The sequence below is a fragment of the Trichomycterus rosablanca genome, chromosome 1 (assembly GCF_030014385.1).
Source record: "Trichomycterus rosablanca isolate fTriRos1 chromosome 1, fTriRos1.hap1, whole genome shotgun sequence".
NCBI lineage: Eukaryota > Metazoa > Chordata > Actinopteri > Siluriformes > Trichomycteridae > Trichomycterus > Trichomycterus rosablanca.
The window spans coordinates 53282477-53310000 of NC_085988.1; the positions used below are offsets into that span (position 1 = coordinate 53282477).

At 40.5% G+C, this 27524-nt stretch overlaps 1 protein-coding gene across 2 annotated transcripts in view; it reads left to right on the plus strand.

Moving 5' to 3' along the window:
• Positions 1-22669, plus strand: part of zc3hc1 (zinc finger, C3HC-type containing 1) — a 70800-nt gene extending 48131 nt beyond the window's left edge. The window contains exons 7-10 of one of the 2 annotated variants that reach the window (XM_062994613.1): positions 822-1059; positions 1153-1344; positions 14067-14276; positions 21083-22669. In XM_062994613.1, coding sequence (XP_062850683.1) covers positions 822-1059; positions 1153-1344; positions 14067-14270 — 634 coding nt within the window. In that variant the 3' untranslated portion in view covers positions 14271-14276; positions 21083-22669. The remainder of the gene's footprint in view (positions 1-821; positions 1060-1152; positions 1345-14066; positions 14277-21082) is intronic. The other variant, XM_062994614.1, reaches the window with a different exon arrangement.
• The last annotated feature ends 4855 nt before the right edge of the window (positions 22670-27524 follow it).

A 27524-nucleotide genomic window follows, 5' to 3' on the forward strand; every position in this document is an offset into this window, starting at 1 on the left:
AATTACTTATTGTAGTACATCTATCTCTACATACTTTTGTAGCCTGCTTTCACCCTGTTTTCCAATGGTTAGGACCACCACAGAGCAGGTATTATTTAGGTGGTGGATCCAACCTAAGTAGTCCACCAACCAAAAACGTCCACCAACCAAAAACATCCAGCCAACAGCACCCTGTGGGCACCGTCCTGTGACCACTGATGAATGTCTAGAAGATGACCAACTCAAACAGCAGCAATAGATGAACGATCATCTCTGACTTTACATCTACAAGGTGGACCAACTAGGTAGGAGTGTCTAATAGAGTGGACAGTGAGTGGACACAGCATTTAAAAACTCCAGCAGCGCTGCTGTGTCTGATCCACTCATACCAGCATAACGCACACTAACACACAACCACCATGTCAGTGTCACTGCAGTGCTGAGAATGATCCACCACCTAAATAATACATGCTCTGTGTTGGTCCTAACCATTGGAAAACAGGGTGAAAGCAGGCTACAAAAGTATGTAGTGAAATAGATGTACTACAATAAGTAATTGTAGAGCTGCAAAGTGCTTCTATATGGTAAGTGGAGCTGATAAAATGGACAGTGAGTGTAGAAACAAGGAGGTGGTGTTAATGTTATGGCTGATCAGTGTATATAGTGGATATAAAAAAGTCCCCTGTTAAAATGTCAGGTTTTTGTGATGTAAAAAATTATTTTAGATGTATGCTATCCTTTAATGTGACCTAAAACTGTGCAATTTAATTGAAAAAAACAAAGTGCAATGTTTCTTGTATTACTGTTTTTGGCATTTATAGCTTACCTTTCTGTCTATGTAGCAGAGATCTGAACTTGAAAATTTTCACCTGCACATACTGCACAAGAAATGTAGGCTTATGGAACTTCCATCAGTTAGAGAGTGCTGCTGAAGAATCAGACAACTCTTCATACTCCCAAACTTCCATTCCAATTCATGAAGGAGGAAATGGTGATAAAATGACTCCCACATCTATCTCTCAGTCTTCTGCTTCATGTCGCATGAAACTGCGTAGCCAGGACCCCATACACATGGAGCAGGTTGTGTAAAAAATTTCTGAAAATTGTCAAAATATTTATTTTCTTTATTTGAATTAGGTATTTATAAACTGTTTTGACCCTGTGTATTTGTAGTTTGAAGGTGCCTCATCTTCCATGATGGTACGCACCCGGAGCAGGGATTCTCCTAGTCCAATTGAGGACATACCAAGGAGCAAAAGACCTTTAACACGCAGCAGAGGGCATGGAGATGACCTAGAAGCAGAAATCCTTTTCAGCAGCCAAAGGAAAACAAAACGCCTACGCCTCTCCTCTTCTAGTGGTCTTGTAAGAACAACATTTTGCCAGTTTTTATGACTTTAATTGATCAGGAAAACCATATGACACAATAAATGTAAGAGAATTGAAGTTAATGATCATTCATACAGTTATTAGATACATACATACATAGTTATTGTATGTTAATCTTTTACTTGAATGTTCTAATTTTACACAAGGCAATTTTCCTACATGCTCCTGTTCCATTGTTTTGGAACATGTTGCAGCTATCACATTTAGTACTTGTGTGTGTATATTAAAAAAAAAAAAAAAAAATTAACTTTAAAACCTTTGTTAAACACAATTTTCCTAGGTGTTACTTTTCTTTGATTACATTGCTATTGTGTCTATAAATACCTTAGTTATATGATTTCCAGTACTGTAACTGTTTAAAACTTCTTCTTTTGACTTGCTAAATCAGATGTGATCAAATTGTAAGGATGATATGAGGTATAAAAGTCACTTTTTAATGTAAAACTTCAGGCTTCGCAGATACTTATGGCCAATACTTGAAGTATGCAAACAAAAAATGAGCACCAGGTAAGAAAGAACCCATTGGATGCTCTAAAAGAGCTCCAAAAGTCCTTTGCAGAGATGGGAGAACCTGTTGGGACAACAACCATCTTTACTGCCTAACACCTGGCCACATACCATCCTTGTTGTGAGAAACATGTTGGAAGCATCATGCTATGGGGGTACTTCTCAGTGACAGGGAGATTTAGTGACTTGTCTCTGAATGTTCTTAAATTGTCCAGCCAAAGCCCAGATTTAAATTCCATCAAACATCTGTGGATAGACCTGAGAATGGCATTCATCGATGGTTGCTCCCATCTGATAAATCTTGAGTGTCTGGTAAAGACATTGGGGGTAAACTACTAAAATCGCGTTGTGAAAGGCTTGTGGAAATACATTTCAGAAGATGCAACATTTTAAACTAGGGATGTCCCGATCCGATCTCAAAGATCACGAGGCGGTAGTAGCAGAGCTGCGTTCATTACTGTAGAATTTTACTATTTATATGGTGTGTGAGTCAAGGATCACACTGGTTTACAAAACAATAACTTTTACTCCTTTTACTTCGAGTATGAAAGGAGCATAACATACAGCATGAGTTACAAGACTGAACGACATCTCAGTATTAAGCACTCTGATTGGCTTAGTTACAACACGCCTACAAGTACGGTGGCTCATAACAAACAAACCAGATATCATTTAACCAAACGATCTACCAATTTGATACGACACCTAAAAAATAAACACTCAGCCGAATACAGCGAGTTTATTATTATGTGATGAGAAGAGGAACCGGCTGTCCGCTAACATGGCAGAGATGCTGATTTTCCTCTAAAAGAACCTTCACTTTATTTTGAGTGTTCTAGTTTTACTACTACAATGCTGCACTAAGTTTGTTTACTTTTATTTTGTAAAAATAAAAGAACATTAAGCAATAGCTTGGATGCTTTTTTCCTACAGCACTGCAGAGCTATTCAGTTGTTAAACATATACATTGGATTAATTTGAATAACTGTAATGTACTTGAAGTGTGCACTGTGTGAACAGTATTATCCAGTTCTTATCTAGACAATATCTAGAAAATACAAGTATCGGTTTGAGACTGAGTATCGGATCGGGATCAAAATTAATGATCGGGATCAGGAACAGGAAAATGTGATCGGGACATCCCTATTTTAAACTGCTGCACAATGAGATTGGGCATAATGGAAATTGGTGTGTGACTGTCCGTGTGCGATAGAGATTCCCATATGAACCTGCCTTGTGCAGGGGAAGCAGTTGGATACTGCACATATTGGAGGGAATGTGCTAGTTATGGCCTTCCTCTGTGTATTTTGGTGTATGTAAACCTCTGACCCACTAGAATTTTGAGTTAGCCATCTGGCCAAGCTAGGTATCCTTGCAAGAAGGGTATTGGTCACAACTATTTCTGTAGCACTCCATAATTTAGGCCTTTATGGCAAAATGGCAGGACATCAGCCACTGTTGAGTAAAAGGAATACATCAGCCCGCTTGGAGTTTGCTAAACAGTATGTAAGGGACTCAACTGGTAATTCTTTTAACCGATAACCTACCACCATGATTAACCATTACATAACTATTTAACATAATTAAATAAATATTATATCATTACAAGTGGTAACTAAACACGCTTATCAAAGTATATTAAAGATTAAAGTTGTTCCGAAAAATAGTAGTGTAGGAATTGTAAGATGTTTAGCAAAGTTTATCTTCATGCTGAGAGACAATGCAAAATATTTAGATCATTTTTGTGACAAAGCATAACACTTAGATTCACATGTGCAGAAACGTAACACTTTGAGCAGAAATCAAAGCATTATGTCTGGCAGATGGGCACTGCATAACATCTAAATGCTAAAAACATCCTAATGGTAAAATTTATTAGTGATATCATCATGCTGTCCTTGATGCTGTGGTGCTTCTTGGCGGCAGATACATCAAAGCTAGTCAGAATTGAGTTGCAGATGTTATGATCTCTACTCTATTAAAAAAGGGGCATACCATACAGTGTTGAGTGCAGTTATTTATTATTTAAGTGTTTTTACAATGCTTTTTACAATATATACACAAGTGAACTGTACATAAAAAAAACACTTAAAAATAAACACAGCCAATTTAATTAACATCACAATCAAAATCACAATGCAGATATGCATCCTAGTGCTGCCATGATGACTGTCCTTTCTGTAACTTAGCATTTCTCTGCGTAATTGTTGTTTCCTTCTAATTGGTCAGCCAGTCAGTCACAGGTGCACCATGGGAATTGTAGTCATCTGTTGTTAATACTTGACAATTATGGCATACTTGACATTCTTAAGAATCAGGGATTTTAACTGCATTAACCTAACAGTGCAAAGTCTTGGACTGGCATACGCTTTTATTTCCAAAAGTAAGGACCCACACAATCCAACATCACCTGCTCATATAGCTCACCAATAGCCAGAAGAGGATGAACAAGAGCAGTCGGAATCACCTGGTGTGGTTTTCCTGCCACTTAAACTGTACAGGTTCAACAGTAACAAGCAACATCAGTTTTAAGGCCAGGCCAAAAGAAATGCCACAAAATCTGGTTGTGTGTTTTTGTTAGACCCAGATGTCCTTGGATTTCATGCGCTAAACATAGCACCTGTTGTCTATAATCTGTAGGGACAACTATCTGACAAACAAAACTTCATTCAGCACCATTCGTATCTGCCAGTGGCCACTTAAGCTTTAGCACATCATTTATCAAAGAGAACACCCTTTTCCTCAGCAAACTCAACAAATGTTTGACTTATTTGTATTTCTGAACAGTCATCTGTATGCTAATAAGCCTGAAATATGGCTTCCTTCACCAAATCATACAACATGCTAAGGATAAACTAGATAGAACCTCTTGTGCTTTGGATTGTAATTTACATTGAAGAAGAGGCCAGTGCAGAGCGACAGTAATTCTCTTACATGCACGAAAATATATCTACTTCACTTTCACGAAAAGAAGGTGCAAAAGCAATATGTCCTAGCCCAGCAACTGCTGCAGTAGCCCTTACCTTCTGGAGTTTTCTTCTCACCTACCACAGGTGCGATAAGCTCACTATGAACTGAAGGCCCCACTAAGGGGCAAGCAACTTCACCAATTTAGCAACAACCCTAGACTTGATCTTTCTTTTCAGCCAAGATTGTGAAACAGTCACATAAAGATGCATTGTCTGTCACCAAATCCCCCTTACAGTACTCAAAGTTCCCAAGTACGATTTTTAAAATATTTTTCCAGGCACAGAGTAGCCATAATACAACCTGCTGTGTTTCCTACTCAAAGACAGTGCTATTTACAATATATACAAAAGTTAATTATTTGCAACTCATTGAACCAAGCAACATAGACACAAGCTTTAGGGTGAGCTTAAGCCAAAACAATTAAAGAAAATCTCTAACTACAAAAAAAATCAGCTAAGCATTAAACGGAAGACAATTCTAAGCTTTCATAACTATCTAAAAACAGGAAACATAAGTAATCAAACAAAAATGGCAGCTCACCCATGCCACCGATCCAAATAAACAAAGAAGTGAAAACACTTAAAAATAAGCACACTCTTTCCAGTAACACCACAATCAAAATCACAATGCAGATAAGCATCCTGGTGCAACACTTACAAATCCCTACTATTGACCCCTAGATGATGACAGCCGTAACAGCTAACAAATGCATCAAAATACAGGAACATTCTTGATGAAAACCATCTCCAAAGTGCACATAAACTCAGACTGAGGGGAGATGTCACCATTTAACATGACAATTACCTGAAGTATACAGCTAGAACAACAGCTAGAGCAATTTCTGAATGTCTTGAGTCTTCAGGCCATAATCCAGACCTAAACACTAATGAACATCTGTAGAGACCTTAAAAGACAGGTGCTATGAAAAATGAGTACTACGAAAAGTGGCACACTGCCTGAATCCAGGTGTTCAAAGATTGTAAAGGTGTATTTGGGAATAAAGAATCTAAGTACTTTTATGTACAGGAGATCAGTTTTTGATTTTAAATACAGTTTTAAAAACATTTTCACTTTAAGTGATTAAGTGTAGATTTATCAGTAAAATGAATTGAGTTTTAACAACATCCAGTGTGTTCAAAAATAATTGAAATACATATGCTTCCAACTTTTGCCAACAGTTCTGGGAAGGTCCTTTTCTGTTTTAGCATGACTGTGCCCCTGTGCGCAAAAGAAGATCCGTTATTATTTGCATTCCAGTTTTTTTTTCCAATACCATTTTACACCAAAATGCTCACAAAAAATTTGCTTTTGAAATTGATTTAGGTTGTTTTCTCTGTACAGATCTGAGAATTATTGACTTGGTAATGTTCTTGGCTCAGAAGCCAAATTGAAACATTAAAGATGATTTAGGAGACCATACCATAATTTTAGAGTTAAATGATATAAATTTTAATTCTCAACAAATTTATAATCTCCTTGTATGTGATATAAAGTTATAGAATAACAGGTTGTTTGGATAAAATGTATGTGGTCTAATTACTGTAGAAAAATTTTAATCCCCAGTGTATATAAATGTTTTACCTCAACTGTGTCAATCTAGCTCACTGTAAGATAAAGAATATAATTTTCCATTAAATTTACATGGGTGCTATTATTTAAATTTCATACATACAAACATGCATACATGCATAATCATTTGTATTGTTAAAAATCAAACCGTGTTCCATGTGTAAATCTGAATACAGTCCACTTAGCATGTTGGCAATGTCTCCCATGTTTTGTACTTGAAAATGTTTCTTGGTCCTTCAAAGCAAAACCCTGTGTTCTTATTAGGTGGCTCAGTGGGGTAGCACTGTCAACTCACAGCAAGAAGGTCCTGGGTTCGATCCCCAGATGGGGCGGTCCGGGTCCTTTCTGTGTGGAGTTTGCATGTTCTCCCCGTGTCTGTGTGGGTTTCCTTCGGGAGCTCTGGTTTCCTCCCACAGTCCAAAGATGTTCAAGTATGGTGAATTGGAAATACAAAATTGCCCATGACTGTGTTTAACATTAAACCTTGTGAACTGATGAATCTTGTTTAACCAGTAACTACTGTTTCTGTCATGAATGTTAAACATGACTAATCCTAATAAATCAATCCTAATAAATAAATAATGCACATCATCAATATTTGTGCTGTAGCGAATCCACCTTAATTCGCACTGGTTATAAGTGTCTTGAAAAATTACTGTACAATACTTGTTGGTAATAAATATAGAAATAATAAAGATATGTAATATAATAGACAGGGCGGCACGGTGGCTTAGTGGGTAGCACTGTCGCCTCACAGCAAGAAGGTCCTGGGTTCGATCCCCAGGTGGGGCGGTCCAGGTCCTTTCTGTGCGGAGTTTGCATGTTTTCCACGTGTCTGCGTGGGTTTCCTCCGGGTGCTCCGTTTTCCTCCCACAGTCCAAAAACATGCCACCCGGCTAATTGGAAACACTGAATTGTCCTATAGATACCTAGCTGCTAGATGCACAAACCAGTGCATTGTAGTGCCGGTCCCAAGCCCGGATAAAATAGGGAGGGTTGTGTCAGGAAGGGCATCCGGCGTAAAAACTGTGCCAAATCCCACCGGCGACCCCTAACGGGAAGAAGCCGGAAATGCCGACCCCGTAACCGAAAAACGGGACAAAGGCTGAGGAACAAGAAGAAGAAGATGTGATATAATAGACAATTATAAAAGTGTCCTGTGCAGTAAACATTCACAGATTTGCAATGTAGGCTCCATAAACAGAGTAGCAGATCATGCTTCATAGTCCTGGTAGTGACTCAGTGTTCTATGATGTTCCGGCACAGTGGAGAGGAGTTATACAGTGAGATTGCTGTTGGTACATACGATTTCCTGTACCGTTACTTGTTACAGTGTAGCTTAATGAGTCTGTTACTGAAAGTGCTTTGCTATCTGTCTAGGAGGTCATGGAGGGTTGTGATGAGTTGTCTAATATAGAAATGAGTTTGTTAAGTGACCTCCGTTCGACAACCAACTCGAAACCTTCCAGTGAGCTGCCAAAGACTGAGCCACCCTTCTCAATCAGTTTGTTGAGTTTTCTTTGCATCTCCTGCTCTGATGCTGCCTCCCCAACACACTGCTGGAAAGAAGACAGCCCCCACAACAAAATAGCCAACATGTTGTTGCACACATTAAAGGACCCCAAGATGGCGGCGCGCAGTAGTGCAGCGGCTTCTCACGCTCCCAGCGAAAACCCAGTTTTTAGTAACTTTTTCGTCGTTTCTAACACTAACTCCACGCATCTCAAGTGTGTGAGTTATAGCCGAACTGAACTTTATAAGATAAAGGACAGTTTGGCCACAAAGGCAGCAACTATGGACAATAATCTTCGAGCTGCGCTCGGCAGACAACAACTCCTCCGGACACCGGCGTGGGGGAGCAGAGCGCAGCGGACAAAGGGCAAGAGGAGGCGGTGCGAGCGGGGTCAGAAGAGGGGGAAGCGCGGCGGTGTATTAGTCAGGCTAAAGGCTAATGCTAACCGACCCCCGATTCCATCTCTGTTCCTGTCTAACGTCCGCTCTCTGGATAACAAGCTGGACCTTCTGCGGCTGAGGATGAGTGTTTCTGATGAGATGAGGAACTGCGCTGTGATTTGTCTCACGGAAACCTGGCTAAACAACAACATGCCTTTCAGCTTGCCGGCCGGCAGCTCTTCCGAGCGGATCGCAATCAGCTGTCCGGAAAAGCACGGGGTGGCGGTTTATGTGTCTACATAAACAAAGGTTGGTGCACAAACTGCGTGTTGGTAAACAGCCACTGCTCTGAGGCGACAGAACAACTGACTGTAAAGTGTCGGCCACACTATCTGCCTCGGGAGTTTACGGCTGTGTTCGTCACCGCTGTTTACATAGCACCGGATGCTAATGCTAACAACGCGCTGGAGGAGCTCCATGACAACATCAGCTCGCTCCAGAACAAGCATCCGGCGGCGTTTTACGTGGTAGCGGGGGACTTTAACCACGTAAAACTGACGGACACATTGCCGAGGTTTTTCCAGCATGTGAACATTCCAACACGGGGAAATAACACACTCGACCGTGTTTACACCAACATAAGAGATGCATACAGAGCCGTCCCCCGCCCCCACCTCGGGCTCTCTGACCACATCTCCATCCTGATGGTCCCTGCATACCACCCCCCGCTGCGACGCTCCAAACCCACACAGAAGACCATCACTGTGTGGCCCAGCGACGGCGACGCGGTGCTGCAGGACTGCTTTGGCTGCACAGATCTTCAGGGAGGCTGCTGAGTGTGAGGGGGAGCTGGATCTGGAGGACTACACATCTTCTGTTCTGGGGTACATTTACATTTTCATTTACATTTTCAGCATTTAGCAGACGCTTTTATCCAAAGCGACTTACACAATGAGCTGAACACGATGAGCAATTGAGGGTTAAGGGCCTTGCTCAGGGACCCAACAGTGGCAACTTGGTGGTGGCGGGGCTTGAACCGGCAACCTTCTGTTTACTAGTCCAGTACCTTAACCACTGAGCTACCACTGGCCCTGATGGGTACATCAGCAGGTGTGTGGAGGATGTCACCACCACCAAGACTGTGACTTGCTACCCGAACCAGAAACCCTGGCTGAATGCAGAGGTGCGTGCTCTGCTGAAAGCCAGGGATGCTGCCTTCAGGTCTGGTGACTCACAAGAGCTCAGGAGGGCTAGAAGAGAGCTGACTGCAGGGGTAAAAAGAGCAAAAGCTGCATATGCTCAGAAAATCCAGGGACACTTCTCCTCCCAGGATCCACGGAGCATGTGGAAGGGCATTAAGTGAATCACAGACTACAAATCCAGTGATGCACAATGCCCCAAAGACCCGTCCCTGCCCGAAGCCCTCAACAAATTCTACGCCCGCTTTGAGGACCCTGACACCCCCCCCAGCACCAGACTCACCCCCCCACCTGGAGAAAAGCCCCTCAGCGTTACACCAGCAGAAGTGAGGAAGACTCTTAAAAAGATCAACCCACGGAAAGCTGCTGGCCCGGACAACATTCCCGGGCGGGTGCTAAAGGAATGTGCGGATCAGCTCTGCGAGGTCCTGGCGGACATTTACAACGTCTCCCTCATCCAAGCAGCTGTTCCCACCTGCCTGAAGACCGCCACCATCATCCCGGTCCCCAAGAGTTCCACAGTGACTGGTCTGAATGACTACCGGCCAATAGCCCTCACGCTGATAGTTACTAAGTACTTTGAAAGACTGGTTATGACCCACATCAAAGCCACCATCGACATCACTGTGGACCCACACCAGTACACATACAGACAGAACCGCTCCACAGAAGATGCCATTTCTTCTGTGGTCCACACTGCACTCACCCACCTGGAGCAGAAGGATTCTTATGTCCGTTTGCTCTTTGTGGACTTTACATCTGCTTTCAACACCATGATTCCCCAGACCCTAACAAACAAACTCTTCTCACTTGGACTGAGCATTTCCCTTTGCAACTGGGTCTTGGACTTCCTGACCAACAGGCCGCAGTCGGTGAAGATCCATGACATCTCCTCTTCCACCACTATCCTCAGCACTGGCTCCCCTCAGGGCTGCGTGTTGAGCCCCCTCCTGTTCACACTGCTCACATATGACTGCTCACCTCTCCATCCGGGCTGTCATATTGTGAAGTTTGCGGACGACACAGCAGTGGTTGGAAACATCACAAACAATGATGAGTCCAACTACAGACAGGAGGTGGAACACCTGGAGGACTGGTGCAGAAAGAACAACCTCTGCATCAACACGAAGAAGACGAAGGAGATGATCGTGGACTTCAGAAGGAGCAGACACGCCCACCTCCCCCTGCACGTCGGAGGATCTGAGGTGGAAGTGGTCTCCAGCTACAGGTACTTAGGTGTGCACCTGAGTAACAACCTCACCTGGAGCAACAACACTTCCTGTCTGGTCAAGAAGGCACATCAGCGGCTCTACTTCCTCAGGCGGCTGAGGCGAGCCGGACTCGGGAGCTCAGTCCTCACCTCCTTCTACAGATGTGTGGTGGAGAGCGTCCTGTGCTCCAGCATCAACGTGTGGCATGGAAGCTGCTCGGCTGCAGACAGGAAAGCTCTGCAGAGAGTGGTGAAGGCGGCACAGAGGACGGTCGGAGTCAACCTCCCCACCACCACCGACATCTACACCTCCAGATGCAGGAAAAGGGCCACCTGCATCATGAAGGACCCCACTCACCCAGCACACTCACTTTTTGTCCCGCTCCCCTCAGGCAGGAGGCTGCGGAGCATTAAGTGTAGAACAACAAGACTGAGAAACAGCTTCATTCCCGAAGCTGTAAGACTCTCAAACTCCACCTCGCAAAACACTCTGCACTGACACTTTCAGAGTACACTTGGACACCTTACATTTACGCACAATAAGACACTGTCTTTGCACCTTGCACTTGGTCACTTTATTATGCTGCTACTCAGTTCTACTACCCATGCTTATAAGTTAAATGCACTCTTATTGTTCATGTTGCTGCTACATTTCTACATTTCTACATTTTTACATTTCTATATTTTTACATTGCTACATTTACTTCTACTTTTTATATTTGTAAATATTTTTCATACTATGATTATTCTTTTGTATTGTATATATTAGATATTTTATTGGGTGTAACTGGGACCTTGGGTCATAATTTCGTTCCACCTCATGTACCACATGTGATGTGAATGACAATAAACCCTCCTTGATCCTTGATCCTTGACCTGAGCTTTCTCAGAAAATAGAGTCTGCTCATCTCTTTTCTATACACAGCCTCTGTGTTGGCCCTCCAGTCCAGTCTGTTGTCAAGCCAGACACCAAAGTATTTGAAAGTGTCCACAAGTTTAACATTTTGACCCATGGTAACAGGGCTGATCATGGGCCTCTTTCTCCAGAACTTTACTAACATCTCCTTTGTTTTTGGAGACATTCAGGAGCAGATGGTTCCTCACGCACACAGGTTGTGGTTCGATTTTCCCAGCGGAGGGAGGGCAGATGAGCCTTTGTTGGTCATACCTGTACACTAGTGTATACATTTTAACATGGCAAAAATTCTTGTTTCTTCTACTTCTAGTCTGCACGATTCATAAAGTCTTACACATAAAACAGCAGTATAGAAAATACAACCCCAAATCAGAAAAAGTTGGAACAGTATGGTAAATGCAAATAAACTAAAAATGCAGTGTTCCTTGAACCCAAGATATTTTATGTTTTGTCTGCTGAACTTCATTTCATTTGTTAATATACCTATAAAATACAATCAGCAATCCAGGTCTTTTTTGGAAAAAATGGACATTGTGTGCTCCGGACCAAAGGCGAAAAGGACCATCTGTTATCAGTCCAAAAGCCAGGGTCTGTCATGGTATTAGGCTGAGGCTGTGTCAGTGCCTTTGGCAAAGGTACTTTACACCTCTGTGATGGCAGCATTAATGCGGAAAAGCACATTGAGATCTTAGTGCAACATATGCTGCCTTCAAGACGTCATCTTTTCCAGGGGCCTCCGTGCATTTTTCAACAAGACAATGCAAAAAGACATGCTGCACACATTATAAAGGCATGTCTGTGAAAGAAGAGGGTACGGGTACTGGACTGGCCTGCCTGCAGTCCTGACAGGTCCCTAACAGAGAATGTGTGGAGAATTTTAAAAGGAAAAATTCAACAACGATGACCCCGTACTGTTGCACATCTTAAGACGTGTTTGCAGGAAGAATGGGACACAATAAAAGCTGAAATACTAAATTGCTTGGTATCCTCGGTGCCTAAACATCTTTTAATTGTGGTGAAAAGGAATGGCAACATTCTTACAGCAAGAAGGGTCTGGGTTTGATTCCCGGGGGAGCGGTCCGGGGCCCTTCTGTGTGGAGTTTGCATATTTTCCCCATGTCCCCAGGTTTTTCTCTCACAGTCCAAAGACATGCAGTCAGGATAACTGAAGATGATCCAAGTTTTCATGGATGATTTTGCCAACTTCAAGTTGACATATAAGAATGTTTTCTTAAAATAACAGTGTCATCTACCAATATTTTTGAGTTTAACACGTCTTCCAATGAGCTTACATACAGCTTATTTTTACTCAAATATTTAGACTTAAATTAAGCTTAACTAAATGGTTAAGCAGATCATTAAAGGGCTAAAAGCTCCATACTTTTTTGTTAAACTCTGTTGAGTTTTGCTTCAAAGTAATTCCGCCAAAATTCGGTGGTTATAGGTTATTGTGATAAATCTATCAATTGAAAGTACAACCCAAATGAGAAAAAAGTTGGGACAGTATAGAAAATGCAAAGGTAAAAAGACACAGTGTTTCTTATATTTACAATGACTCTTATTCCATTGCAAGTATGAACATAAGATATTTCATGTTTTGTATGGTCAGCTTCATTTAAACTGTTTATATACATATACATGCATTTCAGGCCTACACAATATTCCAAAATAGTTGGGACAAGGCAATTTAGGCTCTCAATCGGTATGTGTGAACTGTTCAATGACTCGATTCGAGCGGCTTGCCGATTGCTTGCAGACTCAAGAAAAATATCTAGCATGCTAAATATCTGGACCTGACATTTCGGTAACTTAAAATTATGTAGTGTGAAAGGTGTTGTGATCAGGTTGTGATTGTTGTAAACACGAGATATGGAGTGATGTGAAACCTGGTGTAGGAGTTGTAAATGTGTGGGGCAGGGGCATAATATAGTTTTTTATCAGAATACTTTGACACACACACAAGCGTTACAATATTTGTGAGTTATTGTCCAATCCCAATCATCATTCCAACATTGCTTTGCAAAAAAAAATTCCAGCTTTCTTTGCAGAACAATCCCTGCTGGTCGCATTCCAGCATGTTTTTACTGATAAAGTTCATTCTAGTTTGTAAAAATAAACACATTTTAATGCCTGCTACACATTTTTAAAAGTTTGGACAGGGTCAATAAAAGTGAAAAATACACACACATATCATACCAAATTTTGTTTTTTTACAAACTAGAATGAACTTTATCAGTAAAAACATTAAGAACTTTTACTTTCAGTTAAATTAAGATTTGTTTTTTTTGTTTTTTTTTTGCATGTTACTAAACACCCCAACTTATTGAAATTTAAAATTGGGTTTGTACATTTCATACCATACCTTCCGAACATTTTAAAAGTTGGGTTTGTATCTTTAGAGCCAGGTTTTAAAGTGATTTTCTTTTTATTGCAGGATGGGCTGTTGCACAGGAACTTGTTTGATCCAGTTGGCCAACACCGACACTGGTGTCCATGGGTAAATGTGATAACTGAACCTGAAAGCCTAGATGATTCAGCATCTGCAGGCTATCCAGAGCCTACTAAGTTTGGCTGGAGAGCTGCACTTAGCCTCTTCCTCACAATGAAACAAAACCTCAGTCCTGTAGAAGGAAATTAATCTCAGGTAAGTCTGTTTGTATTTAGTTTATATGTACAGTTATGAAAACATTAGCACACATTAGCACCATTTAATTTTTTGTTCTTTATTAAGAAATATGAACGTGTTTGGGTGGGAAAGTGACAAAGTAAGCTAGTCAATGCCGCTGAGATTCAAACCCCGTTCTTTTGGCCAGTTGATGTCTGCAAGGACATGATTGGCTAGCCCAGCATAGCTATTTGTAGGTGCAATCTTGCTGCCTGTCCCAAGCCCAGATAAAAATATAGGGGTTGCATCAGGAACGGCATCCAACATAAAAACTGTATATATAAAACTATACAGTCATGTGAAAAAGTTAGGACACCCTATGAAAACCTTTTTTGAACGTCTTTTTGAACATATTTAAACATATGGCCATTTGAGCTTTAGAGATGGAGCTTATAAAACTAAACAAAATAAATGTTAAAAATTACTTTTAAATACAAGTTGTAAAATGTAATGAACAAAATTGGAAATTTATTGTGAGAAAAAAGTTAGGACACCCCCACATTTATTACTACTTAAAATGTCTAAACTTAGAATCAGGTGCACCAGATCAGCTGCAATGATTAGACCATCGTTAGAGGTTAGAGTTAGAGTTTTATTTAAACCTCAGACATTAGTTTGGTTTGCTCTTGATTGTTGAAGTGAGTGGTATCACCATGGTGAGATCTAAAGAGCTCTCTAAGGCCTTCAGAAAGAAGGTTGTAGATGCATATGAGTTTGGGAAGGGATTTAAAAAGATCTAAAAACAATTAGAAATCAGCCATTCCACTGTCCGGAAAATCATTTACAAGTGGTGAACATTTAAAACTGCCAACATGACCAGGTCAGGCCATCCTAGCAGGTTCAGCTCAAGGCAGACCGCAAAATGCGAAAAGAAGTCTCCAATAATCCTACAATGTAATCACAGTACCTACAGGTAGCTCTTGCCACAGTTAATAGCAAGGTACATATCCATATCCATCATCAGAAAGAGACTGCACAAGTTTCATTTTCATGGGAGGTGTATGAGGAAACCCTTGCTGTCTAAAAAACATTAGACTAAAGTTTACCAGAGAACACCTAGACAAAGACCAGGACTTCTGGAAAAATGTGCTTTGGACAGATGAATCCAAAGTTGAATTATTTGGGCACAGTAACAGAAGACATGTTTGGTGCAAACCAAACACAGCATTTGAGCACAAGAACCTCATACCAACTGTAAAGCATGGAGGTGGAAATGTGTTGGTTTGGGGCTGCTTTGCAGCAGCAGGACCTGGCAAGCTCTCCATTATAGAATCTATGATGAATTGTTCACTGTATCAGAGGGTGCTGTTTAAAAGCGGAAGTGGACCATGCAGCATGACAACGACCCAAAACATTCCAGTAAATCCACCAAGGAATGGCTCAAAAGAAAGAAATGGAGAGTTCTGGAATGGCCAAGTCAAAGCCCGGATCTTAATCCTATTGAGATGCTGTGGGGTGATTTGAAACGAGCTGTGCATGCAAGAAACCCCTCAAACCTCACACAGCTGAAGAAATTCTGCATGGAGGAGTGTGAAAGACTTTCTCCCAGTCAATGTAAAAGACTGTATGGTTATAGGAAACATCTAATTGATGTTATTTCAGCCAAAGGGAGAAATACCAGCTATAAGAGCATAGGGTGTCCTAACTTTTTCCTTACAATAAATTTCCATTTTTGCTCATTACATTTTACAACTTAAGTTTAAAAGTATTTTTTTTAGTTTTATTTGTTTAGTTATATAAGCTCCATCTCTCAAATGAAGCTGAAATGTTCATTTGTTTAAATATGTTCAAAAAGGTTCTCATGGGGTGCCCTAACTTTTTCACTCGACTGTATGTACAGGGGTTGGACAAAATAACTGAAACACCTGGTTTTAGACCACAATAATTTATTAGTATGGTGTAGGGCCTCCTTTTGCGGCCAATACAGCGTCAATTCGTCTTGGAAATGACATATACAAGTCCTGCACAGTGGTCAGAGGGATTTTAAGCCATTCTTCTTTCAGGATAGTGGCCAGGTCACTACGTGATGCTGGTGGAGGAAAACGTTTCCTGACTCGCTTCTCCAAAACACCCCAAAGTGGCTCAATAATATTTAGATCTGGTGACTGTGCAGGCCATGGGAGATGTTCAACTTCACTTTCATGTTCATCAAACCAATCTTTCACCAGTCTTGTTGTGTGTATTGGTGCATTGTCATCCTGATACACAGCACCGCCATTGGATGCACATGGTTCTCCAGAATGGTTCGGTAGTCCTTGGCAGTGACGCGCCCATCTAGCACAAGTATTGGGCCAAGGGAATGCCATGATATGGCAGCCCAAACCATCACTGATCCACCCCCATGCTTCACTCTGGGCATGCAACAGTCTGGGTGGTACGCTTCTTTGGGGCTTCTCCACACCGTAACTCTCCCGGATGTGGGGAAAACAGTAAAGGTGGACTCATCAGAGAACAATACATGTTTCACATTGTCCACAGCCCAAGATTTGCGCTCCTTGCACCATTGAAACCGACGTTTGGCATTGGCACGAGTGACCAAAGGTTTGGCTATAGCAGCCCAGCCGTGTATATTGACCCTGTGGAGCTCCCGACGGACAGTTCTGGTGGAAACAGGAGATTTGAGGTGCACATTTAATTCTGCCGTGATTTGGGCAGCCGTGGTTTTATGTTTTTTGGATACAATCCGGGTTAGCACCCGAACATCCCTTTCAGACAGCTTCCTCTTGCGTCCACAGTTAATCCTGTTGGATGTGGTTTGTCCTTCTTGGTGGTATGCTGACATTACCCTGGATACCGTGGCTCTTGATACATCACAAAGACTTGCTGTCTTGGTCACAGATGCGCCAGCAAGACGTGCACCAACAATTTGTCCTCTTTTGAACTCTGGTATGTCACCCATAATGTTGTGTGCATTGCAATATTTTGAGCAAAACTGTGCTCTTACCCTGCTAATTGAACCTTCACACTCTGCTCTTACTGGTGCAATGTGCAATTAATGAAGATTGGCCACCAGACTGGTCCAATTTAGCCATGAAACCTCCCACACTAAAATGACAGGTGTTTCAGTTATTTTGTCCAACCCCTGTATATGTATATACAGTGGGGAAAATAAGTATTTGATCCCCTGCTGATTTTGTAAGTTTACCCCCTTACAAAGACTTGAACAGTCTATAATTTTTATGGAAGATTTATTTTAACAGAGAGAGACAGAATATCAACAAAAAATCCAGAAAAAAACATTAAATAAAAGTTATGAATTAATTTGTATTTAATTAAGGGAAATAAGTATTTGATCCCCTACCAACCAGCAAGAATTCTGACCCCCACAGACTGGTTATGTGCACAAAAGGCACACAAATTAGTCCTGTCCCTGTATAAAAGACTCCTGTCACAGAATCAGTTTCTTCCGTTCAAATCTCTCGACCACCATGGGCAAGACCAAAGAGCTATCAAAGGACGTCAGGGACAAGATTGTAGACCTGCACAAGGCTGGAATGGGCTACAAGACCATCAGCAAGACGCTTGGTGAGAAAGAGACCACTGTTGGTGCGATAATTCGAAAATGGAAGAAATACAAGATCACAGTCAATCGCCCTTGCTCTGGAGCTCCATGCAAGATCTCACCTCGTGGGGTAAGAATGATTCTGAGAAAGGTGAGGTCAGCCCAGAATTACACGGGAGGAGCTTGTCAATGATCTCAAGGGAGCTGGAAGCACAGTCACCAAGAAAACCATTAGTAACACACTTCGCCGTAATGGATTGAGATCCTGCAGTGCCCGCAAAGTCCCTCTGCTCAAGAAGGCTCATGTACAGGCCCGTCTGAAGTTTGCCAATGAACACCTGAATGATTCAGAGAAAGCTTGGGAGAATGTGATATGTTCAGATGAGACCAAAATTGAGCTCTTTGGCATCAACTCCACTCGCCGTGTTTGGAGGCAGAGAAATGCCCAGTGTGGATGGTGTTCCTGGGGTCATATCCAACATTTCTCTGCTCCCAGCTCCCTTGAGATCATTGACAAGCTCCTCCCGTGTAATTCTGGGCTGACCTCACCTTTCTCAGAATCATTCTTACCCCACCAGGTGAGATCTTGCATGGAGCTCCAGAGCAAGGGCGATTGACTGTGATCTTGTATTTCTTCCGTTTTCGAATTATCGTGCCAACAGTGGTCTCTTTCTCACCAAGCTTCTTGCTGATGGTCTTGTAGCCCATTCCAGCCTTGTGCAGGTCTACAATCTTGTCCCTGACGTCCTTTGATAGCTCTTTGGTCTTGCCCATGGTGGTCGAGAGATTTGAACGGAAGAAACTGATTCTGTGACAGGAGTCTTTTATACAGGGACAGGACTAGTTTGTGTGCCTTTTGTGCACATAACCGGTCTGTGGGGGTCAGAATTCTTGCTGGTTGGTAGGGGATCAAATACTTATTTCCCTTAATTAAATACAAATTAATTTATAAATCTTATTTAATGTTTTTTTTCTGGATATGTTGTTGATATTCTGTCTCTCTCTGTTAAAATAAACCTTCCATAAAAATTATAGACTGTTCAAGTCTTTGTAAGGGGGTAAACTTACAAAATCAGCAGGGGATCAAATACTTATTTTCCTCACTGTATCTACAGTGCCTAGCAAAAGTATTCGGCCCCCTTGAACTTTTCAACCTTTTGCCACATTTCAGGCTTCAAACATAAAGATATGAAATTGTAATTTTTTGTGAAGAATCAACAAGTGCGACACAATCGTGAAGTGGAATGAAATTTATTGGATATTTTAAACTTTTTTTAGAAATAAAAAACTGAAAAGTGGGGCGTGCAATATTATTCGGCCCCTTTACTTTCAGTGCAGCAAACTCACTGCAGAAGTTCAGTGAGGATCTCTGAATGATCCAATGTTGACCTAAATGACTGATGGTGATAAATAGAATCCACCTGTGTGTGTGTGTGTGTGTGTGTGTGTGTGTGTGTGTGTGTGTGTGTGTGTGTGCGTGCGTGTGTGTAAGTAGTTGATGGGGTGTAAATACTTTTGCTCGGACAGGTGACTGTGTATGTGTAAGCATACTGTTGGTGGCAGCCAAATACTTTAGGTCATGCTGGCGACTGTGTGTGCGCAAGCATGTCATTGGTGGGGATGTGAATGCTTTTGTTCAGGCGGTCACTGTGTGTGTCTGTGCAAGCATGCATTTGGTGTCATCTGAATACATTTGGTCATGCAGTTGGTGACATCTGAATACTTTTGGTTTAGCAGGTGACTGTGTGTGTTCAAGCATGAAGTGTGTAGGGGTGTAAATACTTTTGGTCAGACAGGTGACTCTGTGTGTGTGTGTGTCTGTGCAATCATGCAGTTTGTGGCATTCGAATACTTTTGGTCATGCAGTTGGTGGTGTCCAAATGCTTTTGGTCATGCAGTAGACTGTGTGTGTGTGCAAGCATGAAGTTGGTGGGGGTGTGAATACTTCTGCTCAGGCAGTTTACTGTGTGTGTCTGTGCAAACATGCAGTTGGTGGTGTCTCAATACTTTTGGTCATGCAGTTGGTGGTGTTCGAATGCTTTTGCTCAGGCAGGTCACTGTGTGTGTGTATGTGTGTATGTGTGTGTATTGGGTCATGCAGATGATTGTTTGAGTATTGGTTGAACAGAAGTACAGTGGATCAACCTGACTTTGCAAAAATGAATGAAAGTGAATGGAACAATTAAGGGAGGTATAAATGGGTGTAGTGGGTAAATGGGTGCGTGTATCCAGAAGCTGTATACAAGCTGTGGTGTCATCAACAGAACGGATGTTTTAGAGCTAGAACGGCGTCAATCTCTCAAAAATTGCAGAAGAACTAAGCTGAACAAAAAACGGCAGAGAAATAATAAGAATAAGAATAGAATAATAACTAGAGAGGTGCATTTCCTATCTGCTACATGGTCAATCGTAATAACAAGACAGACCTACGCACCAGATAGGTTCAGCAGCTTAGCATTCAAATGCTTATACCATGTTTTAAATATAAATTTTTTATTCACCATAAAAAATTAATATTTAAAACATGGTATAAGCATGCAATACAAATGAACTTTAGATGTTCATTAGGGATAATAATGCATAATTTGTAACACTTACTTGGGTTTAAAATTATACCCGGAGAAAGTATAAGAATTAATAATAAAAGAACATTGTCTCTGAAGAATACACAAAAGTCCATACGTCTTTTTGCTGGCAATTCCTGAGTGATAGGAGCTTTGATTTACATAACAGAGGTGGGAAATGAGAGGGGATGGCCAATAATTCTGCCATGTGTTTTTGTCTGCCAGGGGTTCTGAAATTTTAAGTGTGTTTCATTCTACTTCACCCCAGACTGGAGATTTGTGATCTTAGGTATCTTTGTTCTGGTAAAAGGAGTTATAATGAGAAGGTAAAGGGCTTGAGAAATGCAGGCATGAGACTTGAGCTCCAATCTTTTATAATCTTTTATTATACAACTTTTAAGATAAGGAGCTGTAGGGAATTCCATGGTTTTAATGTCCATAGGATGGGTAAAAGTTTGTTCCACTACAATTGGTTAATTCCCTGTTGTGTTTCACCTGTTGTCAATGTTCTCTTTTTATAAGAGTGGGTGTTCAAGCCGACAGTGTGTCTGTCCACATCCATGCACCTCCTCCTTGGCCTTCCTTTCCTCTCCTTGCCTGACTGCTTCATCCTCAGCACCCTTCTCTCAACATAACTCTCATCTTTCACTCTCATACTACCTGCGCTGTCGCTCTAATAAACTAATTCCCAATATTGTCCATTCTTGTCACTCCAACAGGAATCACATCATCATCTCTGCCACCTTCAGCTCCATCGTCTGTCTTTTTGTCAGTGCCACACAGTCTCCAAGCCATATAACATAGCAGACCTCACTGTTATCTTGTAACTTTCTCCATTACTCTGGCAGATATCATTCCTGCCGCTCTGCACCACCCACCCCACCCTGCCTGTCAGTGTCAGTGGTCACAGTGATCTGCCTGTCAGTGGTCACTGTTGTCTAATTCTTCTTTTCATGATACACCATACAGGAGTCAGATCTGGACTGCAGACATTTTCATTGTCTTTCTGTCTACCTGAGATCAGCTCAGGAGTTGTTTCAGCAAATAACTGATGTGTGGTAGATTGTGTTAAGTCTGGAGTGTTAAGTATTGGAGATACTAAATTGTCCAAGACTGTGTTCGATTTAACCTTGTGAACTGATGTAACTTGTGTAATGAGTAACTATCGTTCCTGTCATGAATGTAACCAAAGTGTAAAACATGAAGTTAAAATCCTAATAAACAAACAAACTGTGCTTTTACTCCTCTATGATTGAGCTTTATGTGATAGGTTTGTCCTAATTTTCTTCTGTAAATATGTTTTGATTGACCATATCCTGACTGCCTTATTTCTGCACCCTTCAGTTAATAACATGTAATAATGTTAATGTGTGTGTATTTTTTACTCATCATGTAAAAAAAATTTTTTAAACATATTGAAAATGTATTTGGATTAAGTAGGTGTTTAAGTTACTAAAAAAGAACAAATTAAGTTACTGAAATCTCATGGCATTCTTTACATGATTAAAAGTAAATATGAACACCCCATTCTAATTATTGAGTTCACATGTTTCAGCCTAAACCATTGATGATAATTGTATAAATTAAATAAAATTTCCAGTTGATTTCTTGGTAGATGTGCATGTATGAAAGGAGCTCATGAGTTTAAACAACAATCACTTGTTGCACATCAGATGTTTCTGTTGTAAAATTAAGATTTAAGCTGCTTTGTCCTGACATATTGTTAGAGTGGGACATTAACTTCTTCTCTAACTTGTTCTTATGTATCTGCTTAAAATGAGATGTTAAGATTTTACTGTGTTCTATGGCTTCTCCAGGGTCCTGAGGACAAGTCAAGTAAGATATTCTTCAAATTTTGCCAATAGCTGTCTAGTAAGAACTTCTCTGAGGAAAAGAAATTGATATATTTTAAAATGCTGAATTCCATGATGTCCAGTTCTCAGTAGTAATTATGTTATTGTTTTATTTATTTTGATGTTGGTGCATGATGTAGTAGTACAGTTGTCTAGTTTTGAATTGTTTTAACTTTAGTCATGGAGGTCCAGTGTCCTGTTGAGTTTTAAGCTGCCAAACACACCTGAGCTAACTTATGTAGGACTTCATAGCTCATCATTAGCTCATGAGCTTGATCAAGTGTGTTGGCTGCAGGGAAGACTTGAAACTATACTTGTCAGTAGGCCTAGGTTTTACACTGTAAAATGCTGTAGAAACAACAACTGTTTGGCCAGACTTTTTATTTGCTGTTTACACAAGCTTTTTGTACCAATAAAACAGTACATTACACTTCTAAAATGTATAAAATATCAGATACCCTACTGATTATTTGTTTTGCTTTTTGTGTCGCAATGAAGTTCATTAAATTTCTTGTCAAATCATAAATATGGTATTTCTAATTTTTATATTTCTGCATTATTCATTTTTTTCCCTTTTAAACTACAATCACATATCCATCACAGGAATTTATTACCTAACAAAAGCTGAGGTGTTTGGGTGGCACAGTGGTATATTACACTAGCCCACCACTGCTGAGATCCAGGTTCAAATCTAAGTGGTGCCATCAGCTAGCTGGGCATATACGGCTATGTCTGAGGGGATGGATAAAGCCTTGTGATGGATTGGTGCCCTGTCCTGGATTATCCTGTCTTGTCTTGACCCTGACCAAGATAAAGCGGAAAGGAAAATAAAATAAAGAGCAAAATGGATTTTGCCTGAGCCTGGACTGTATGCTATAGTCAGATGAGTCCATGTTTCAGCTTAGCAGGAAAAACAGATTTCTTAGTGTCAAAGATGAAAAGGACCAAGGTGCCAAAGCATCAGTGCCCACAGCTTGGGGAAACTTGCATATTTGTTAGGAACCATCAATGCAGAGTTGCATAATAATAGGATTCTAGAGCAACATAGCAAGATAAGGCAAGCCTCTCTATATACACTTTGCAAATGTATAGCTTTGTAAACAGAGTATGTGTTCTTGACTGGACTTCCAGCAGTCCAGATCTGTCTTCTATTGTTAATCAGCTGAAGTATTCTATCAGGCAAGAACTGGCAAAAATGGTAAAACTGCAACAATTAGTGTCCTCAGTTCTCAAATGACTAAAAAGTGCAACTGATAGGAAAAGTGATGTAACACTAGTAAAAATGCCCCAGTCCCAACTTTTTTTTGGGTGTTTTGAAGGCATTAAACTTTTGCCACTGTTCTAAGTTTTCTTGATTTAATAAAACATTTTCTTGGTTTATTGGAGTTTTTTATTGGAACATTCTCACAACTTTCACTAACGTTATGTAAAAGTTCTCCTAATGTTATTGAGCAAACCTTTTTTTTTTTACTAAAATTTAAAGGAGTATGTGTGTGATATTCTTTAGACGCATATTAGGAAACATTAGTCAACTGTTTTACATCAATTTTAAGAGGTCATAAGATGCACTGTATTCATTGCTTCCTACTGAACATTTTCCTACTGTAAGACTAAATTCATTGCTTCCTACTGAACATTTTCCTACTGTAAGACTAAATTAATTGCTTCCTACTGAACATTTTTGCTTTATATAATATCATATTTATTCAATAATATATTTATGAAATCCAATGAGGAAATTTTGGAAAAATAATGGTTTATCTTAAACAAGTTTTCTACAGTCTAGCCCGTTTTGTGTACTGTTGCCATGGTGACAGATTTTGGCAGTTAAATGAGGTCCGGGACCTTTTTGTATGGAGTTTGCATGTTCTTTCCGTTTCTACGTGGGTTTCCTCTGGGTGCTCCAGTTTCCTCCCACAGTCCAAAGACATGCAAGTGAGGTGAATTGGAGATAAAAAAAAATTCATGACTGTGTTCTATATAACCTTGAGAAGTGATGAACCTTGTGTAATGAGTAACTACCGTTCCTGTCATGAATGTGTAAAACATGACTAAGGTGTAAAACATGACGTTAAAATCCTACTATAAAACGGATAGTTCCTGTCCTAAAATCTGATTGGCTGAGCCGCGTTCAAAGCCGTTGTAAAATCCCCGATATATGCACACCTATGACCACCTCACATCATTCCATATTAATACGCCACTGAAAAGAAAAAGTACAAACTTGGTTGAACACTATTTTAAGTCATGTACTATACATGGAAATGTCCAGATTAATATAAACAGTAATCCTAATCATTAAGCGAGTGTTTCGTCCAAAAAATAGTGTAATAGTGTTTGTGGAGGAATGTTTATTGCGAATGTTATGTTCACCCCCATGTTGCCTAGCAACACTGTTAACGGACTACCTGATTTCGCGGAAGAATTCTTTTTGTAAGTGTTTTTGTAAATAAAAACATTTATAAATTGAACATTGTTGTATTTTATTATATTTTATGTTGACCGCCGTTTTATAAAAGCAATAAGCCACTCGAGACTCCGCTTCGCGTCGTGCTAAAACATCCTTCCCCGTGAAAAAATCGCACGGTCTCTCGTGGCTTATTGCTTTAATAAACAAACAAACAATTATTTTACGTACTTAACATTAGCTAATATTAGCTAAGTCAGTTAACTTGGATAGCTAACTTTACAGTAATTATAGGCATAACTATGTTAAGTAACACAAATATTTTTTTTAATTAACAATGTATTCAAATGAAAAAAAAATTGCCAAGATACAGAAATTGCAGAGATGAATGTCCATGAATTAGTAAAAAAAAATGAACGTGTACAGTAATGTTAAGATATTAACATTAGGCTTCAGGACTGTGTGTCCAACGTAGTGGTTTGCAGTACGGGGGCACCACAAGGGACTGTCCTCTCTCAATTTCTATTTTCCATATATACATCAGACTTTCGACACAACACACAAGACTGCTTCCTTCAAAAGTTCTCGGATGACACAGCCATTGTTGGATGTTTATCTGATGGGAACAAACTGGAATATAGGGGGATCATCAAGGACTGTGCTGCCTGGTGTGAACTAAATGTGCTTCACATTAAAACCAGTAAGACTAAAGAATTGGTGATCGATTTCAGAAAAAGGTTGCATCACACCACACCTGTGAGCATCCAGGGTTTGGACATTGAGATGGTGAAGGAGTACAAATCTAGTAGCCAGCCAAGGGCCACCTACTGAGGAGACTGAGGTCCTTTGGAGTGTGTCGACCACTGCTTAGATCCTTTTATGACACTGTGGTAGCATCAGCCATCTTTTATGCAGTGGCATGCTGGGGAGGTGCAATCTCGGAGAGAGACAGGTAAAGACCACTAATTTTCAGGTCAAACACAATGCAGTTAACATCACCCAGAACTCCCTAGGACAGCGAGAACATCACTTGGCACTTGTGAGACCATTAACATCTAGATGAAATCTGGGATGAAGTATTACTATTTTGGGATTAGGAAGCAAGATGTCCAAATACCTAAATATGTACCCCTGTAGTGCCATCGCCCAGACTGACTGTCTGGACATTTCTTTGAACATTGATGGCTTGCCACTGTTCAAAAGCAATAACCAGAGTCTGTGGCCTATATTGTGCAAATTATACTTATCTCCTCCTGTTGTTTTTCCTCTCTCTCTTTGCCTTGGTGTGTCAAAGCCAAACAGTCTTGATTTTCTGACAGATGTTGTTCGTGACCTTAGTAAAGTATTGCAGAGTGGATTAGACAGGGGACTCATGAGAGTTAATCTGCGCTGTGTAACGTGATGCCCCAGCTAAAGCACTCGCATGTAGAGTTGCAACTAACAATTATTTTCATAATCAAGCTGGTGATTGTTTTTGATTAATTAATTAGATTATTTAAAATACAAAAACAACAGAAACAACATTTACATGATTTTCACTGTGAAATCCTATCACATACGAGTAATTCAACCATTAAAAAAGAGCCAAAACTGTTGTGGAAAAGTTTAGGGAACATTCCAAAGCAACATTTTCTGTATCATAATAGAATGAAATGACTAAATAAATGAAACTAAATTTACACATTGCAAGACGTTCCTATAATTGGTGCAAATGAGGTTGGGGGGATGTTCAGGAAATGTTTTCATAACTTAAAAAAAAAACATTCTGAAAACATTAAGAAAACTGGGCAGAATAACATTGAAGGAATGTTCTAATAAAACATTCATACAACCAGGAGTTGTCTTTTGTCTAATTAAAAGACAATAAAATATTAGAATACATGTAATCAAAATATACAGTGAGTGCACAGCAAGGGATTTTAGGAATCTGTGTAACCTGCTTAACATTACTAGAAGGCACGATGCATAAACTTCTGAGTGAGAACCTTTAATTCATTCTGATCAGCTATCATATATATATATATATATATATATATATATATATATATATATATATATATATATATATATATATACAGTGTATCACAAAAGTGAGTACACCCCTCACATTTCTGCAGATATTTAAGTATATCTTTTCATGGGACAACACTGACAAAATGACACTTTGACACAATGAAAAGCAGTCTGTGTGCAGCTTATATAACAGTGTAAATGTATTCTTCCCTCAAAATAACTCAATATACAGCCATTAATGTCTAAACCACCGGCAACAAAAGTGAGTACACCCCTAAGAGACTACACCCCTAAATGTCCAAATTGAGCACTGCTTGTCATTTTCCCTCCAAAATGTCATGTGACTCGTTAGTGTTACTAGGTCTCAGGTGTGCATAGGGAGCAGGTGTGTTCAATTTAGTAGTACAGCTCTCACACTCTCTCATACTGGTCACTGAAAGTTCCAACATGGCACCTCATGGCAAAGAACTCTCTGAGGATCTTAAAAGACGAATTGTTGCGCTACATGAAGATGGCCAAGGCTACAAGAAGATTGCCAACACCCTGAAACTGAGCTGCAGCACAGTGGCCAAGATCATCCAGCGTTTTAAAAGAGCAGGGTCCACTCAGAACAGACCTCGCGTTGGTCGTCCAAAGAAGCTGAGTGCACGTGTTCAGCATCACATCCAACTGCTGTCTTTGAAAGAGGCACAGGAGTGCTGTCAGCATTGCTGCAGAGATTGAAAAGGTGGGGGGTCAGCCTGTCAGTGCTCAGACCATACTCCGCACACTACATCAAATTGGTCTGCATGGCTGTCACCCCAGAAGGAAGCCTCTTCTGAAGTCTCTACACAAGAAAGCCCGCAAACAGTTTGCTGAAGACATGTCAACAAAAGACATGTATTACTG